General features: G+C 39.9%; 2 protein-coding genes across 2 annotated transcripts; both read left to right on the plus strand.

Moving 5' to 3' along the window:
* Window positions 1-10,759: 10,759 nt before the first annotated feature.
* On the plus strand, window positions 10,760-11,825 carry H1-4 (H1.4 linker histone, cluster member). The gene has a single exon (XM_020886605.2). The coding sequence runs from the start codon at window positions 10,812-10,814 to the stop codon at window positions 11,469-11,471; it is 660 nt and encodes a 219-aa protein (XP_020742264.1). The 5' UTR covers window positions 10,760-10,811; the 3' UTR covers window positions 11,472-11,825.
* Window positions 11,826-12,535: 710 nt separating this feature from the next.
* On the plus strand, window positions 12,536-16,353 carry LOC110132957 (histone H2B type 1-M). Its single transcript, XM_020886606.2, has 2 exons — window positions 12,536-13,004; window positions 13,295-16,353. Exon 1 carries the CDS (start codon window positions 12,615-12,617, stop codon window positions 12,993-12,995), a length of 381 nt encoding a protein of 126 aa, XP_020742265.1. The 5' UTR covers window positions 12,536-12,614; the 3' UTR covers window positions 12,996-13,004; window positions 13,295-16,353.
* Window positions 16,354-17,387: the final 1,034 nt, after the last annotated feature.

The raw sequence follows: 17,387 nt of genomic DNA on the forward strand, positions 1-17,387 counted from the left end.
GTCCTGCAAATTTCTCCCTATTTCTTACTGCATTCCCCTGTCTCTCTACCCCACCCCAAACCTAAAGAATATTCGGTTTGCAACTTTAAGAAATTTACTAAATTCTATTTCTCATGTTTCTTTCTACCCCACCCCAAATCTAAATCACTTAAGAATAGCGCTTAGAAATAAAGCTTTAAAATATGAGAATAAAATTTCACTGTATGTGGTATAAAAACAATTTATAAAAGATGGTGGAATTAGTCAATGGAATTATCTTACCAAGAGGAGATTGTCTCTTAGTTTAAGTTTCTGGGCAAGTTGCTTAATGTCTTTGGATGCAATTTTGTCTTTTGGAAAATGGTGATAATAATAGCACATAAGGTTATCATAAGAATTAACTGACTAAGCATTTGTAAAGTGCTTAGAACAGTGCCTACCACATTGTATTTGCTCTATGGTAAACTTTATAATTATGTTGCAATATTCTAAACTGTAACTGACTATACTGATATTGTAACTGTCATAAATTATACTGGAATATCATGATTACTGTAAGTCTGGAAAATTCACATAAAAGCAAGTGTGAGAAAAAGAAGATTGGTGATTCCCTAGAAAAAGAAGAGTTTGTAGAATGGTAACTTGTTCAGTGTTTCTTTTCCACAAAACAAAACACTGTACACAAGTGTCCTTGGGGTGGTAGAACTGACTGATTGGGGGACTACTGCTGGATAAAAATATCCCTTACTCTAACTTGATACTCAAAAAGCATCCTCTGATCTATATTTTGGTCTCCTGACCATAAAGTGGTGGCTCAGATGGTAAAGAATCTGCCTGCAATGTGGGACACCTGTGTTCAATCCCAGGGTTAGGAAGATCCCCTAAAGGAGGGCATGGCAACCCACTCAGTATTCTTGCCTGGAGAATCCCCATGGATGGAGGAGCCTGGTGGGCTACAATCCATGGGGTCGCAAAGAGTCGCACACAACTGAATGACTAAGGACAGCACACAGCACAGACCAGAAAGTAAATACACCTCTGATAAACTAATTAATGTCATGGCTTACAAACTCAGTTCATGGGAACTTAGGTTTGTATAACTATAGGAATAGGTTAATAGATTAAAAGTAATACATAGGGTTGTTTACTATGTCTTAGTGTTATAAACACTTCAAAAACACTTTATCAAATCTTAAGATGCTCCTACTGAGTAGATAATTGTTGTGTCAGTTAGATTCTGCTAGATTAGATAACAAATAACCCCCAAAACATGGTGGATAACAACACCAAGTGTTATTTAGTGTTCACACTGTATATTTTTTATAGATCAGCAGTGGCTCTGCTCCACATTTTCTTCATGGAGGGACCCAGACTTAAGGAACATGACATATAGAGATCTCCCTGCTTGTAAAGATTCTGCTGGTATGTGGATCCACCTCACTTCTACTCACATTTTATCAACCAAAGCAACTCCCATGGTGATGACTGATGTTGAAGCAATATATTCCTCACATGGGGAGGCATATTATAAATCCATATCGGTGGCAAGGATGTATAATCCTCCCCAAAAGGGCAGCAAAATATTGGGAGTAAAAGTGAAATCTACTGTACTATACTCATCCAGATTTTAAACATGAGAAATAGAATTTAGTATCTCCAGGACAAATGATAGCCAGAGAGTCCAACATGGCTCTGGAAATTCTCATCTGATATGCAGCCACTTGTGCATACAACTAAACTAAATAGGACTGACCTATGGAACTAAGAGAATATTGTAATTCCTGAAGTTCTGTCATAAAAGATACTATGACTTCAATTTTGCTCTCTCTTGGATCACTCATTCTTGTGGAAGCCAGCTGTGATGGATTGAACCCTCAAGCAGCTCAGTAAACAGGTACATGTGCCCAGGAACTGAGGCCTTTTGCCAACAGCCACCACTGACTTGCTAGCTCTGTGAGCCATGTGAGAACTGGCTCTCCTATTCTCAATCAAGTTTTCAGGCGACTCTTCCAAAGTAAATATGACTCCAGTCTTATCAGAGATCTCACATCAAAACCAACCAGTTAAGTCACCCCCAAATTCCTGACCCATGGAAATTGTGTGAGATAATACATGCTTGTTATTATTTTAAACTATTAAACTCTGGGATAGCACATCATACAGCAATAGATAACTATACAAGAGTGTGTCTAATTGTCATGCTGAACCGCAGCTAGTTATGAATTAAAAATCCTCTATAAACGGATAAACCTTACATTTACAAGCCAGCAAGTGCATGAACTTAGGGAGAATGGGGAGGGAAATGTAAAAGGATGGTGAGGAAATAATAGGAAATAGTACAGATAAAAACAGAAAAGTAAAGAACAGAGACAACATACAACAGCCTAAATGCAATCCAATCTACTCTCCACCTGCACCTTCTGCAAGGACATTTTCCCTCCAGGTACCATAGAATTCCCTTTTTGGCAGTCCAGGGGTGAGTCACTAACCTCTCTCAGGCTTTCATTTTGAAACAATGATGGGTTCCTGGAGTTTCCATATGCTTCAACATCTAAATTAAGTTTAGAAGTGTTTATTAGATTGACTCTTTGCATATTTTTTGTTTTGGTTTTATTGATTTACTCAGCCTTAGATCAGTGTAGAACAATTTAACTCTGAGTTTAGAGTGCAAAATATGTGTGGGTTTGTGTATGAAGTAAAATATATATAAGACATTGAAATATATACATATTCTACAAGAGATAAAGAGATTAAGAACACCGGTTAAACTACACCTTCAATCTGCAGACTGAGACCTATTATTTATGAAATCAATTTCTTCAGTTGTGATCATCTTTACTGAACTTAAATAGAAAAGAAAGGAGAGGGAATAGGTGAGGAGAATAAACAGCAGAGCAAATTTCATTTAAAAGGAATATCTATTACTTCCTCCAAAGCTTAGTTGGGGCAAGCCTGAGTACACATGAGTGTGACTGTATAATGAAAAATGTGTTTTTTAATGTAGGTTATAGTCAGAAAGAGTTCTTAAAAAGTAAGTAACTGGCCAGCTAATAACTTTTGAAAGTAAACTGAAACCATTATTGTTTAGGTTACAAAGAACTGAAAATTTAGTGACCTAAAATGACCACCATTTTATTATACCCATAGATTCTTCAAATCAAAATTTCATATTGAGCAGAGTGAAGGTGACTTCTCTTTATGCCATGATATTTGGGACTTCAGCTGAGAAGACTTGACCACTGGAAGCTGGAAACAGCTGGAGATTCCTTCTCTCACATTGCTGTTCCTTAAACTAGGATGGTTCAAAAATTACAGAGACTAACCAGAGTATCCAAATGTCATCTCTATAGATAGATTGGCTTTCTCACTACATGGGGGCCTCAGAATCACTGAAATTCAGAGATGGATAGTTCAGAGATCAAAGCCTAGGGGTTGCAGGAAATAAGGCAGATGATGCCCTGCTTTTTAAGACCTGGCCATGAAAGTCCCACAGTTTCCCTTCCTCCACACTCTATTGAAGTAAGCTGTCACAAGGTCATTCAGATTCAAGGGGACCAGAATTAAATTTGATAGAGGAGTGAATGTGCATCAGGAGAAACTGTCGTGACCATTTTTGACAAATTAAACCTGCTATATCGTATAACATTATGGCAGAAAGTGAAGAAGAATTAAAGAGACTCTTGATGAAAGTGAAAGAGGAGAGTGAAAAAGTTGGCTTAAAGCTCAGCATTCAGAAAACTAAGATCATGGCATCTGGTTCCATCAATACATGGCGAATAGATAGGGAAACAGTGGAAACAGTGGCTGATTTTGTTTTTCTGGGCTCCAAAATCACTGCAGATGGTGACTGCAGCCATGAAATTAAAAGACGCTTACTCCTTGGAAGGAAAGTTATGACCAACCTAGACAGCATATTAAAAACCAGAGACATTACTTTGTCAACAAAGGTCCATCTAGTCAAGGCTATGGTTTTTCCAGTAGTCATGTATGGATGTGAGAGTTGGACTATAAAGAAAGCTGAGTGCCGAAGAATTGATGCTTTTGAACTGGTGTGTTACAGAAGACTCTTGAGAGTCCCTTGGACTGCAAGGAGATCCAACCAGTCCATCCTAAGGGAGATCAGTCCTGGGTGTTCATTGGAGGGACTGATGTTGAAGCTGAAACTCCAATACTTTCACCACCTGATGCGAAGAGCTGACTCATTTGAAAAGACCCCGATGCTGGGAAAGATTGATGGCAGAAGGAGAAGAGGATGACAGAGGATGAGATGGTTAGATAGCATCACTGACTCAATGGACATGGGTTTGGGTGAACTCCGGGAGTTGGTGATAGACAGGGAGGCCTGGTGTGCTGCGGTTTATGGGGTCGCAAAGAGTTGGACATAACTGAGTGACTGAACTGAACTGATACTGTATAACCACAAGAATGTTCATGAGTGGTAGACTAGATAAATAAATATATTGGTGCACAGGTAAAAATTGAATATTTAAAGGCAGTGCATATCAGCAAACTAGAACTCTCTGCATCAGTATAACACAGAGGGACAACCTTACTCAGCGATAAAAGCAAAATACTCCAGATATGACTTTGTATATATACATTTCAAAATCAGGACAAGCTAAACCATATTGCTTATGAATACATATATAAGTGATAAATCTATCAATAAAAAAAACAAGTATATAATTTCAGTGAAAGTCCAGATAAAGAGCAAAAGGAGGAGATAACACCTAGATGTCTGGAAGCTCAGCATCCATTATTTTTTTTTAAATAAGCATGTTGTTTGCTAATAGTAAAGTCTTGGAAAACTTAAAGTTTGGGACAGAAGAATAAAAGCCATCTATAGTTTCCACCTATGTTTCCACCCCTTTGGCAAACCTGTGCCACACTTATTTTTCCTTTCTATGAAAAAAGTTATAACATGGTGAGATACAGAAATCTTTTCTTAGGAAACTTTTTATTTTGAACTAATTTTAGATTTACAAGAAAGTTGCAAGAATACTTTTTTAAAAAGTTTCCTTATATCCCTCACCTGGCTTCCCCTAATATTAATGTCTTACATAACCATTATACAGTTTTGGAGAATAGGAAATGGACATTGGTGCAATACTGCTCTCTAAACTTTAGACTATATTCAAATTTCACAGATTTTTCCACCAGGCCCTTGCTCTGTTCTAGGGTCTTATTCAGGATCTCACAGTGAATTGACTTAAATGTTTGTCCTTAGTCTCTTCCAGTCTATAATTCCTTGTCTGTCCTTTGCTTTTATGCACTTCACATTTTCAGAGTACTGATGTTCATTATTTTGTTTTTCTGGTTTTTGTTTGGTTTGGTTTCTTGTCTGAATTGGGTGTTTATTGTTGCAGATGGGCTTTTCATTGTGGTGGCTTCTCTTGTTGAGCATGGGCTCTAGGTGCTTGACCTCAGTAGTTGTGGTGCATGAACTTAGTTGCCCAGTGGCCTGTGGGTTCTTCCAGGATCAGGGATTGAATCCATATCCCCTGCTTTGGCAGATGGACTCAGCCTCTTAACCAACAAGGAAGCCCTGATCAGTTATCTCTTAAAATGTTCCTTGGCTTGAATTTGTCAGCTTTTATCATCCTTCATTTTGCCAGGAAATATCACAAAAACAATGAAGTATCCTTCTCAATGCAAGGAGCTGATGATGTTGATGTGTCTACTACTTGTGAGGTTTACCTTACTCAATTAAGGTGGCATCTAGGTTTCTCCACTAGAAACTCATTTCCTTTCTCTTGTACTAGAGAGACATCTTGGGGAAGATACTTTGAAACTATACAAATCCTGATTTCTCCTTCAAATTTCACTCAATTTTAGCTTCCACCTCTTGATTTTAACTTAACTGCAACAAGGAAAAGTTGTCTGTTTTCCTTATGTATGTATGTTATCTATGAATATATCTTTTATCTGTGAGTTAAAATCCTATATTATCCATTTGTATTTTATTGTTCAAATCATACCAGCTTTAGACTGGCTTGAACATTTTTCAACAAATTTTCATTTTATTTTAAGCAACTTCCTATTTTCTGGCACCACAAATTAATCCTAGTCCACCCTATATTTTTCATACTCCTGTTTTGGAGCCAATCCCTTCTCCAGGGGCCCCTGGGTTCTTTAACTGAAGAGTGATGCTTAAAAGGCAAAGATTGTGTGCCAAGTGTGCTAACTGCTACTAGGCTATAACAGCTTTTAGGTCCTCTCCACTGACAGAGCAAGGAAGTATATGTGTATGTTAACCCATGCACATACACATTCTTCTAGGTTTCTCTATCTATAAAACTGTAGAGGTATTTTAAAATATAACTTTATATAAATACTTCTGATCTCAATCTAGTACAAGTTTCATTTTAGCCAAATACTTCTTTTTCCACTAGGGAGAACACCAGATCTCATGTTCTACATTGTATTTACCTCTTTATTCAATTCTAGTGGACAAATAGTAGTTTCAGAATTGCTAATCCCTATCTCTGAGCTAACACTATTGCATTGCAACCTTTATGTCTACCTACTTTTGTCTTATCCTTGTAGTATCCAATCAAGATTCTATTTTCTATAGTTACTTAACTTTAATCCCTCCCAATCCTTTTTGTGTTATTAATTTAATACATTTTGGTTCATTTGTTAGTGCTTGTATTTCATTCTGAGTTCCCCCATTCCTATTACTTTTAATAATGTGATTGTTTCACTGGTATATGAAATATTACTATAGCTGTAACAGTCAGAGTTATAATAAAGACGTACTCAGAAAACTGTCACTGACTCTTCATCACTACGACTCAGCTCCCATTCCTCCTTTTCCCCATTCCCTTCTAATCCCCACTACCAGAGATAGCAATTCTCTTTCATTTTTGGTTTATCCTTCCTGTATATCTTTTGCACAAATGAATGAAAAAATGTATTTTTCTTATGTCTTCATCATTCCCTTACAGAGGGAATCATACTATGGATACTCTTTTGCATTTGACTTTTCACTTAACCATCTATTCTGGAATTCATTCCTTAATAGCTCATAGAGATTGCCCTCATTCATTTTTGTAGGTGTATATTACCCAACTGTGCATATGTGTCTTAATTTATTCACTTTTTTATGTGAATATTAACGTTCATTCCAATATTTTACAGTTCCAAACAATGCTGCAAACTTGGGTATGCCTTCTCCCCCTCAGTTTTATTTGTTGAATTAAATAAAAAGAGTAACAATTTATAAAATAATATATGGCCCATTTTAAGAAAAGGTTTCCAGAAAAGCCCTGTACCAAAAGCCAAGATAATGTGACTCTCAAGAGTCCACAAAGCGGAATCTTCTCCATCAGACAGTGATTTACACATGGTCTTCACAGCGTAATCTTGGCTGTGTTCATACACCACCACTCCTATGAGGAAGCTGGAGAAGGGAAAAGTTTTTAATCCAAAAAAAGCACCTCTTCCCTAAACCCTGTCTTCAATAATGCAATCATGGTAAACTACTGAAGTAGAAAAGTCCAGAATCAAGCGTTTAATTAGAGTCCAGAATTTTGGAGTAAAAGAACCAAGTTATACACCTCCCTTTCCTTTCAGCTTTTCTACAAATCACAAACTTCCTCTTAGCACAGTTACTATCTTATTCACAATAGAAATATATGTAGAGTACTCCCATTTTTTATGACTCAGGGTTTCTTAGAGACTTTAAAAAGCCAATAATAGGAAGTTACTTTTTTTAGTTCACCAGAGGTTAATATACTTGAGAATATTTAATGGCTATAAAGTTTCAAGAAATTGCTTCAGGAAGGACTTCTCCAAATCCAACCATGTGAACCTGTACTGTAGGAAATACATTTCACATGGGGACACCCAGCACACAGCCAAAAAGCTGTGTAGATGGCACTTCCTTGGTAGTCCAGTGGTTAAGACTGTGTGTTTCCCCTGCAGGGGTGATGGTTTGACCCTCTGTCAGGAAGATGAAATCCCGCATGCCTTCAAGTGCAGAAAAAAAAAGCTGTGTAGACAACTGAAACTAAATGCACTGGGATCTGATATTTTGTATTCTATTCTAGTTCATTGAAAGAGAAACATTTTGACCTTGTGCTGCAAACTCAGTAACTTGATTTCACAACCTTTAATGATTGTTCAGACCCGTAGCCTGAAAAACACCTGTGTTGAGAGCAAATGCTTTGAAGTCAGATAGCTGTCAGCTGGAATCCTGGGTGCACTTCTTAACAGGAGTCTTCTCAGGAGAATTCAGGATTATCTGGGGCAAGACGGTGGAATCTATATTTAAAACACATTTACACACACACACACACACACACACACACACACACTGATACCAACACCCTATGTAATTCTGATTTAACTGATAGATCAATTGGAAAATGGAACATTACGGTGTTACTTTTATTTCAAATAAATGCTTGATGTGATAGTGGCAGATCCTCGATGTCTTCCTTAATTATGTCAAATAGTTTTATGTATAGAAAACATACTGCACCATAGGACATGAGCATAGGTGACTTAAAAGATCACAGAATAAGAAGGATTTAAGTGCCTCAAAGTCTGATTTAGTTAGGGATACACAGAATAAAGTGAAGCATTTGAGAGAATTTTAGTGTGTTCTGCTGATTTCAACTATTTAGGGGAGTGGTTTTGTTTGTCATTGAAAATGAGTATAACCCCACTGTTCTAAGAGAAGATGTCCATAAAAATCAGTTTCTGTAGTAACCATCAATTGATCTGTTTTAGAACCTTACTCATTCCATTTTATTTTAATATATAAGAAATCATAAATTTATTTTTCAGTGGCATGCACAAATTACATTGAAAATGTTTATTCAGTAAGTCATTCAAAATATCAATAATTTATATGTCTTATATATCAGATTAAGCATTAAAAGTCAAACTAGACTGTTTGGAGCTATTTCATTAATGTAGCAAATGTCTGTATCTTATTTCAGTGGTAGAATCTTGTGTGTGGAGGAAATTGCGTGCAATAGAACTAAAAATTAATTTGATGTCTAATGCTATGTTCGATACCTGGCTCGGGAAGATCTTCTGTAGAAGGAAATGGCAGCCCACTCCAGCATCCCTGTCCAAAAATCCCATGGATAGAGGAGCCTAATTGGCTACAGTCCATGGGGTCGCAAAGAGTTGGACAGGACTGAGCGACTTCACTTTCAATGCTATGTTACAACCACAGAATTGTATCATATCACCTTATATCACTGGACGAAATTTCAAGTCTTTCAAGTACGTGGCCTGCAGATTTTGAAGACAATTCCATACAGACCATCTTCCAGGAATAATTCCTTTAGTTGAGTTTTTCATTGCCAACATGTACTGCTTTAAGGATTGCCAACATGCACTACCTAAACAAAACTACTTTTTGAAGACCTTGCAAAGAGTGTTTTCAGAGGACAAAGACTTAACTTGGATGATTCCTCAAAGCTTTGTGTCTCAGCTGAAAATCTGAACTTGTCATTCAATTCTGCTTGCATGATAGGTCGCTGCAGTCATGTCCAGCTCTGTGCAACCCTATGGACTTTAGCCTGCCAGGCTTCTTGTCCATGGGATTCTCCAGGCAAGGATACTAGAATGGGTTGCATGCCCTCCTCCAAGACCATTCAATCCTACATGTAACTTATTTTCTTTTTTATGGAGCGCTGGGAAGCAGAAGGGCCTTAATCTTCATGACTGAAGCCATATTTGCTATGTAGACTAGTCGCTCATCAGCTATACAGTGATAACAGGGTCTGAGTTTCTCTAGTAATGGAAATAGATATGTTACAATCTATACTTTCCATTTAGTTCCCTTTATGATCAATGCCTGAATTTCAGCCCTAAGAGTATATTACTATTTGAGTCTGAATCATATGCCAAAAGAATCCAGCAGGACTGCAGGCATGTCGTCCAAGTGCACTGCCACTTCCAGTGACTTTATGGACAGCATCTGTGTGTTATTTGAAAATTAATCCATTTCCATCTGTGTACCCTAGCTATGTTTTGGATTCCCTTTCCTTCACAAATATCCTGAATTCAAGGTATCTAAAGTCCTGGAGCAGTTGTCCGGAGGAAGACAAGCAACAGCCCCGCCCCCAACCCTTGGGAGCAGAAAGGAAGAGAATTATCCTAAGGAATTATTTAAAATTCCAGACGCGGCAGACACAAATAAAACCATGGCTGCATAGGGTGATGTCCCAAGGGTCCAAAATTTAACGTCACATGTGCAATAATTTGTTTAGCATTAAACTAAACCAGTTTGATGAACTCAAATGCCCTCGGCTCAATAGGCAGGACTCTCCGAGGAGCCTGTGTTACTTCCCTCACTTAAGCGCAGATTTATAATAAAAATCTTAATGCCAGTGACATGGTTTTTGGACACATAAGAACCTAAGCACTTGGAGAATCATATTTGAGAGGTCAGAAAACTCCACAGTTAAAGATCGGTGTATAATTTACTAAGAAAATAGAAAGTTTTGTTTCTCTGAGTCGAAATTTGACGAGCACGGCGGGAAATATTGCAGGTTTTTGGCATAAGGTTTTGTGCTTTCCTCATAATTTGAGACCTGCGTGAAGCCTGAGGCTTCGGGGATCACTTTCTGAGAAAAATCGGGCAATTCGATGCAGAGAATTTTGATATTTTTGGCATTTTTTGAGGTGTAACAAACACAACTCGGGATCCGAGAGGACACTCTGCGGCTGCCAGCGAGGCGGGCTGGACAGCGCACCAATCACGGCGCAGCTCCGCCCTATATAAACGGGCGGGCGCAGCGGCGCTGCCCGAGTCCCGGCCAGTACCTCTGTTTCCGGCTCGAATTGCTGTACCCACGCCCGCCCTCAACATGTCCGAGACTGCGCCCGCCGCGCCCGCTGCTCCGGCCCCCGCCGAGAAGACGCCTGTGAAAAAGAAGGCCCGCAAGGCTGCAGGTGCCGCGAAGCGCAAGGCGTCTGGGCCCCCGGTGTCCGAGCTCATCACCAAGGCTGTCGCCGCCTCCAAGGAGCGCAGCGGCGTATCTTTGGCTGCGCTCAAGAAGGCACTGGCCGCCGCCGGCTATGATGTGGAGAAGAACAACAGCCGCATCAAGTTGGGTCTCAAGAGCCTGGTGAGCAAGGGCACCCTGGTGCAGACCAAGGGCACCGGGGCTTCCGGCTCTTTCAAGCTCAACAAGAAAGCGGCCACCGGGGAGGCCAAGCCCAAAGCCAAGAAGGCGGGTGCGGCCAAGCCCAAGAAGCCCGCAGGAGCAGCTAAAAAGCCGAAGAAGGCTACTGGGGGGGCAACCCCCAAGAAGAGCGCCAAGAAGACCCCAAAGAAGGCGAAGAAGCCTGCTGCGGCTGCAGGAGCCAAAAAAGCAAAGAGTCCGAAAAAAGCGAAAGCAGCCAAGCCGAAGAAGGCGCCCAAGAGTCCAGCGAAGGCCAAAGCGGTGAAACCTAAGGCGGCTAAACCAAAGACCGCCAAACCCAAGGCAGCCAAGCCAAAGAAGGCGGCGGCCAAGAAGAAATAGGAAGTTCCTTTGGCCTACGGCTTCGAAGCTCGACACAACCCAAAGGCTCTTTTCAGAGCCACCCAAAGATCTCACGAAAAGAGCTGTTGCACATTTAAGGGGGCGTGGCTGGGCGGAAGAGGCGGCAAGTGGGGGGGCGGGCCTCGCTGGGATGGGAGGTGGGTCTTAACAGCAGGGTTTTCCTTTATGTTGAGGGTAATATTAGCAAACCGCGGAGTTTAACGGGTAATCGGTTTGCTCTCAATTTGCTTGCACCCTGTACGTGGCTCACAGAACAGTGCGCCGGTTTGACGTAAACTCCGCACACTGCCTCAAATGGCACAATAAAATCAAGTATAAGTTTAGGTAAAATAATTATCCAGGTTTTTTCAGGCTCTACGTTCTGTAGGATTTTGTTAAACCCCAAATGTGAAATTTTAGCATTTACCATTTTACAAGAGATGGTTAGTCATTGAATGGGTTACTTGCACATTTTGTTTAACGAGGACATATTGGGCATTTGCGGGGGAATTATGCCTCAGTATCTTAACCATTATGGTTTTTTTGTAAGTGATAGAAATTCATCAGGGCTTCTGGTAGAGGAGAAGCTAAGGGAGGGTGAATTTCATTACAGGATGACCCAACACACATGGAAGAGAGGTGGCTACAATGGGTTAACTGTCCATTGGTTACCTTCCCTGAGGCGCAGGATAATGCTCTTATCGAGCTATCCCACCAGCCCCACGAGAACAGTAAGACGGCCACTAGGTGCGGGGCCCGAGCCAATTCTCAGCGTTACACAAGGGAACAGAGAAGTTTTGCCTTTAGTTACAAACCTAAAACCGGCACTTTCCCAACTACTTGTATCTGCTAGCTGTGAAACACACAATGCAGGGGCCTGAACAGGCTATTTATACTAGCTCTGGGTAGCCTAGTCTAGGCCCTGTGATTGGGTCAAAGCAAAGTAACAAAGCAGCCAATGAAGAGGTAGACCTGTTAAAGTCATTTACATTTGTGTTTCTGACGCCACAATAAAATTAATCCAATCCTGAGCGAGATCTTACGAACCTCATTTGAATACCGCGTCTATAAATAAATGTGACCTCACTCGCGGTAACTATTTTCCCAGCTGTTGGCGTAACTGTTCCATTTTTTATCGGTAAGATGCCTGAACCCACCAAGTCAGCTCCAGCCCCAAAGAAAGGCTCGAAGAAGGCGGTGACCAAGGCGCAGAAGAAAGATGGCAAGAAGCGCAAGCGCAGCCGTAAGGAGAGCTACTCCGTGTACGTGTACAAGGTGCTGAAGCAGGTCCACCCCGACACCGGCATCTCATCCAAGGCCATGGGCATCATGAACTCCTTCGTCAACGACATCTTCGAGCGCATCGCGGGCGAGGCGTCGCGCCTGGCGCATTACAACAAGCGCTCGACCATCACATCCAGGGAGATCCAGACGGCCGTGCGCCTGCTGCTGCCCGGGGAGCTGGCCAAACACGCCGTGTCCGAGGGCACCAAGGCCGTCACCAAGTACACCAGCTCCAAGTAAACTTGCCAAGTAAGCGTCTTTACACCCAACCCCAAAGGCTCTTTTAAGAGCCACGCATGTTCTCAGCAAATGAGTTGTAATCCTTTCATTACAAAGGCTATATTCCGATTTCTACCACATTTAAATCTTCACTAGCACTATTGCCCTGCGTAAGAATTACTATGGGCAAGCTAGACAATGCATGCCATACATTGCCCACTACAGGCAAGTAGTTACATAGAACCATGATACGACGAAACCATTTATCAATTTGCCCTGAAAATGCCGTTTAAACTACAGCTTTCTTTTTCCGTACGTAGGTCTTCAAGTTGATCCTGACGATACGGAATTTGGCGATGAACCCTTACCCAGAATACGAAAGAGCATGCTCTTACCAACTTCATTCTGCTCACAGCTTTTCCATTTTTCTTTTCCTTTTTTTTTTTTCCTTTTTCATTTTTAAACCACAGATACATGTATTTCGGGGAGGGGGGGAATGCTGAAGACTGAATTTTCACAGGAATGTTAACAAAGGTTTTTTCTGGTTTCCTTGCTTTGTAATTGGTGCGGTTTCTGTGGTGAGGAGGAGCCTACGCTCTCCTAACGGCACCGAGGAAAAGAAAAAGGAAGCCTTGAAATCCTGTCAGCTGCTATAATTTCTTTCCCAGAAAGTCCTATTTAATTTGTGGTCCTTTGGGGGCAGCATTCAGCTTTAAAGTACTCGGTCTCAGGTTATCATTCTCTCCATCGGTAAAGGAGTCTGTCTACTCGGCTCAGGCCCTTTTGAGCACTCTTTCTGCTTTCCCGGGTGTCCCCAAGCATCAAGGGCGGAGAGGAATTAGAAAGGAAAGGAAAACCCTTCCTGGTAGAATGTGTACTAGGTAGGATAGAAATAAGCGCTTTCCTTTCTGGGAAATAACATTTTGTCAAGAAGATAAATCTGAAGAGGCTGGGACCTGGGGGGCTGGGAGGGAGTAGCCAGGAGGAAGGGAATCAGTAGAGGTAACCAAGAAAATTGCCAGGTAGATGAGCATGGGCTGAGGATGAAGCAATGAAGAGCCAGTATAAAAGTAAGGAACACTCAGCCCGAGGGGCTTGGCCCATGTGAACCCCCAAGCACCTCTGCTGATTTTTACCCAAACCTGAGCTTTGTTTTTTAGGGTGTTAAGTGAAGCCTGGCCATGGTGGGGAGCATAAAAAGAACTTTCCCAGTGAAGCCGGAGACACCAGACCAAAAGGAACTAGAAATAAATACACACATTCATTCACAGTAGATAATGGATGGCGAAGAATCTGTCCTGAAACTTGGTGCTGAGCAAGTAAACTCCACTGCTGAGATTTTGGAATACAAGCCAAGCTTCACACTTTTCTGTTTCAGCGTGAATAGAATAAAATAGGGATTCAAAACACCTAGGCTGAGAATTTAATTTAGAAATATCCCATACTGTTTGGTGCCCCTTGGGCACCTGGTAAAAGCAAATACAAATCCTCTCTGAAAGAGTAAGCATTTTGAAAGTGAAGTCGCTCAGTCGTGTCCGACCCCATGGACTGTAGCCTACCAGGCTCCTCCGTCCGTGGGATTTTCCAGGCAAGAGTACTGGAGTGGTTTGCCATTTCCTTCTCCAGGGGATCTTCCTGACCCAAGGATCGAACCTGCGTCTCGCACATTGTAGGCAAACACTTTACCGTCATTTTAGGCCCTAATAAATCCCATATATATATATATATATATATATATATATATATATATATATACTAAAAAATGAAAGAGCAGCTTCACAACCAAAATTAGCCAAAGACACCATGACCAAGAACGACAATGGAAACCAAATCACACATTAACAGATACAGACTTAAAGTGACTAATACATTTCCAAACAAAACCTGAAATATGTGAAGGATTAACAGAATACAAAAAACGATCACACAGTTTTGAAGAAAACAAATATTTCTAGAACTTCTATTTGTTTTCTATATAGAGAGAACAGAATTAAAAGCTTACTGGATAAGCTTAATAGTAAATTGGACCCAACTGAAGAATTTTCATGAATAGAAAACCAGATCTCAAGGAATTATCCAAAATACAGAGAGAGGAATGTAAAAATGAGTTTAAGAGATCTGGAATTGGTAATAAAATTGTCTGGCATGCATCTAACCATAGTGGCAGGACAAGTGGGAAATGATGCAGATGTGAGATTTAAATGATCAGGGCTGATAATTTTTTAGAATTGATGGATTACTCATAAAATATAGTGAAATGATATAACAAAAAAGGGTTACTGTGTGACACTGAACTAAACCCTATACATTCTTACAAATTTAATGCTGATTTTCTGGGTGGACATATAGCATCAGATCAAAAACCACTGCTTGAAATTCTAGCATGGGGTAGAGGGGAGTGATTGATTATTTACATGCATTTTGTATCTTGTTGTAATTACTTATGTTAATGTTAATATCTAATGGGTTATCTTGACTTTCATTTCATACTATCAGCAGAGAAAAAAATGTTTTATATCCCTTCCAATAACAACTTCTCCTTATCTTTTATCACATTATTGTGTTAGTTAAAATCACAAACTATCTCATATTAGACATGCTAGCAGATGTCACCATTTTTTCTTCTTTTTCATGGAACTAGCTTTGGTAGTTTGTGATTTATAATAATACGTATGCATGTGTGTGAGTAGTCTTTATTGTATTGATGTAATTTCCTTTTAATTCTATTATGAGTTATTAGGAGTGATTTATGGATTTTTGGCATCTGATGAAATAATGTGCTTTTTCTCCTTAAACCTGTTGCAACAAAGTACACATAGATATTCTAATGTTAATCTCTAGTTCTAGGCCAAATCTTATTTGGTCATTTCTTTTCTTTTTTTCTTTTGGCTGTGCTGAGTCTTTCTTGCTGCTCAAAGGCTTTCTCTAGTTGCAGCAAGCGGAGGCTATTCATTGTGGCAGGTTGGCTTCTCATCGCAGTGGCTTCTGTTGTTGCAGAGTATAGGGTCTAGGCTCACGGGCTTCAGTAATCGTGGCACATGGGCTTAGTTGCATTTCAGCATGTGGGATCTTCCTGGACCAGGGATGCAACTCGCCTCTCCCACAGTGGCAAGCGGACTCTTAACCACTGGACCACCAGGGAAGTCCCTTATTTGGTCATGTTGTATCTTTATCTTAAATAGTACCTGGATAAATTTTAATATTTTACATGGGTATTTAAAATTCTCTACTATTCATACATAAAATCATTCTATGATTTTTATCTTTTCAGTTTGCCTTCATCAGATTTTGTCCTTAAAGTTATGGTAGCTTCATAAACTTCACTGTGGGGGTTCTCTTTTATTACTTACTGCTGTATAATAAATTACCTCCAAGCTGAGCAGCTTAAGTCAATGAATATTTATTATCTCATTCAATTTCTGAGATCAGGAATCCAGAAATGACTTTGTTGTTGTTCAGTCACTCAGTTGTGTCCAACTTTTTGTGACCCCATGGACTGCGGCATGCCAGGCTTTCCTGTCCTTCACTTAAATGACTTAGTTGGGTAGTTATGACTCAGGGTGTCTGGGGAGTTTGAAGTCAAGAAGTAAGCAAACACTGCAGTCAACAGAAAGCTTGGCTGTAGCTGGAGGATTCCCCAGACAAGTGTCTCCTGCAAGAACTCAGTTCCCCCAGAGGATGGAAGAGACTGCTTCAAAGCACAGTAGCTGTTATCCCATAGAAAGAGAAATCAGAGATAGAGAGAATGGCAGGAATGGCTCTGTGACCTAATTTTGACACGACACTTCTGCTACTTTCTATTCATTAGAAGCAAGTCACTTAAATCTGGTATTTATTCAGAAGGGGAATTAGGATCCATCTTTTGAGGTAAGGATATTAAAATAATTTGTGTATGTATTTTAAAACACCACATGATTCTTTTTATGCTTTAAATCTTGAATGTAAAAAGTATTTGTGCTTTAAAGATTACATAGAAATAAGCTATAAAATCACCCAAACTTAATACCTTTCCACTCAGTAGATTTTTAGGAATTCCAGCAACATAGACTATAATAGACCACTTTCTACAGAGACAAAGTCAGTAAAACTCTCACATGATGTTCTGATAGTTCCTTTTTCTGAGGTTGTAATGGACAAAATAGTAGCCCTTTATCTAAATAAAACATTATCTCAGGTAGTAGTCAGTACTTTAAAAAATTATTGAATGAATTGAATTAATTCACCTGAGAAATCCTCAACCACAACCAGTAAAGCAAATCTCTGATGCATGATTGTTTTGGAATGCATGATAGGTTTGAGCTTTTTGTAATAAAACAAATTAAAGAAAATAAATATAATAAAAAATTATAATCCCAGGACAGGAAATACTTTGGCATTTGAAAAGAGAAGAAAATAACACTTAAGAAAAAAATT

Source organism: Odocoileus virginianus, chromosome 27 (genome assembly GCF_023699985.2).
Source record: "Odocoileus virginianus isolate 20LAN1187 ecotype Illinois chromosome 27, Ovbor_1.2, whole genome shotgun sequence".
Taxonomy (NCBI): Eukaryota; Metazoa; Chordata; class Mammalia; order Artiodactyla; family Cervidae; genus Odocoileus; species Odocoileus virginianus.

What these genes read in the sequence shown, in the direction of transcription:
- H1-4 (XM_020886605.2), top strand. Translation starts at nt 10,812, where the DNA reads ATGTCCGAGACTGCGCCCGCCGCGCCCGCTGCTCCGGCCCCCGCCGAG.
- LOC110132957 (XM_020886606.2), top strand. Translation starts at nt 12,615, where the DNA reads ATGCCTGAACCCACCAAGTCAGCTCCAGCCCCAAAGAAAGGCTCGAAG.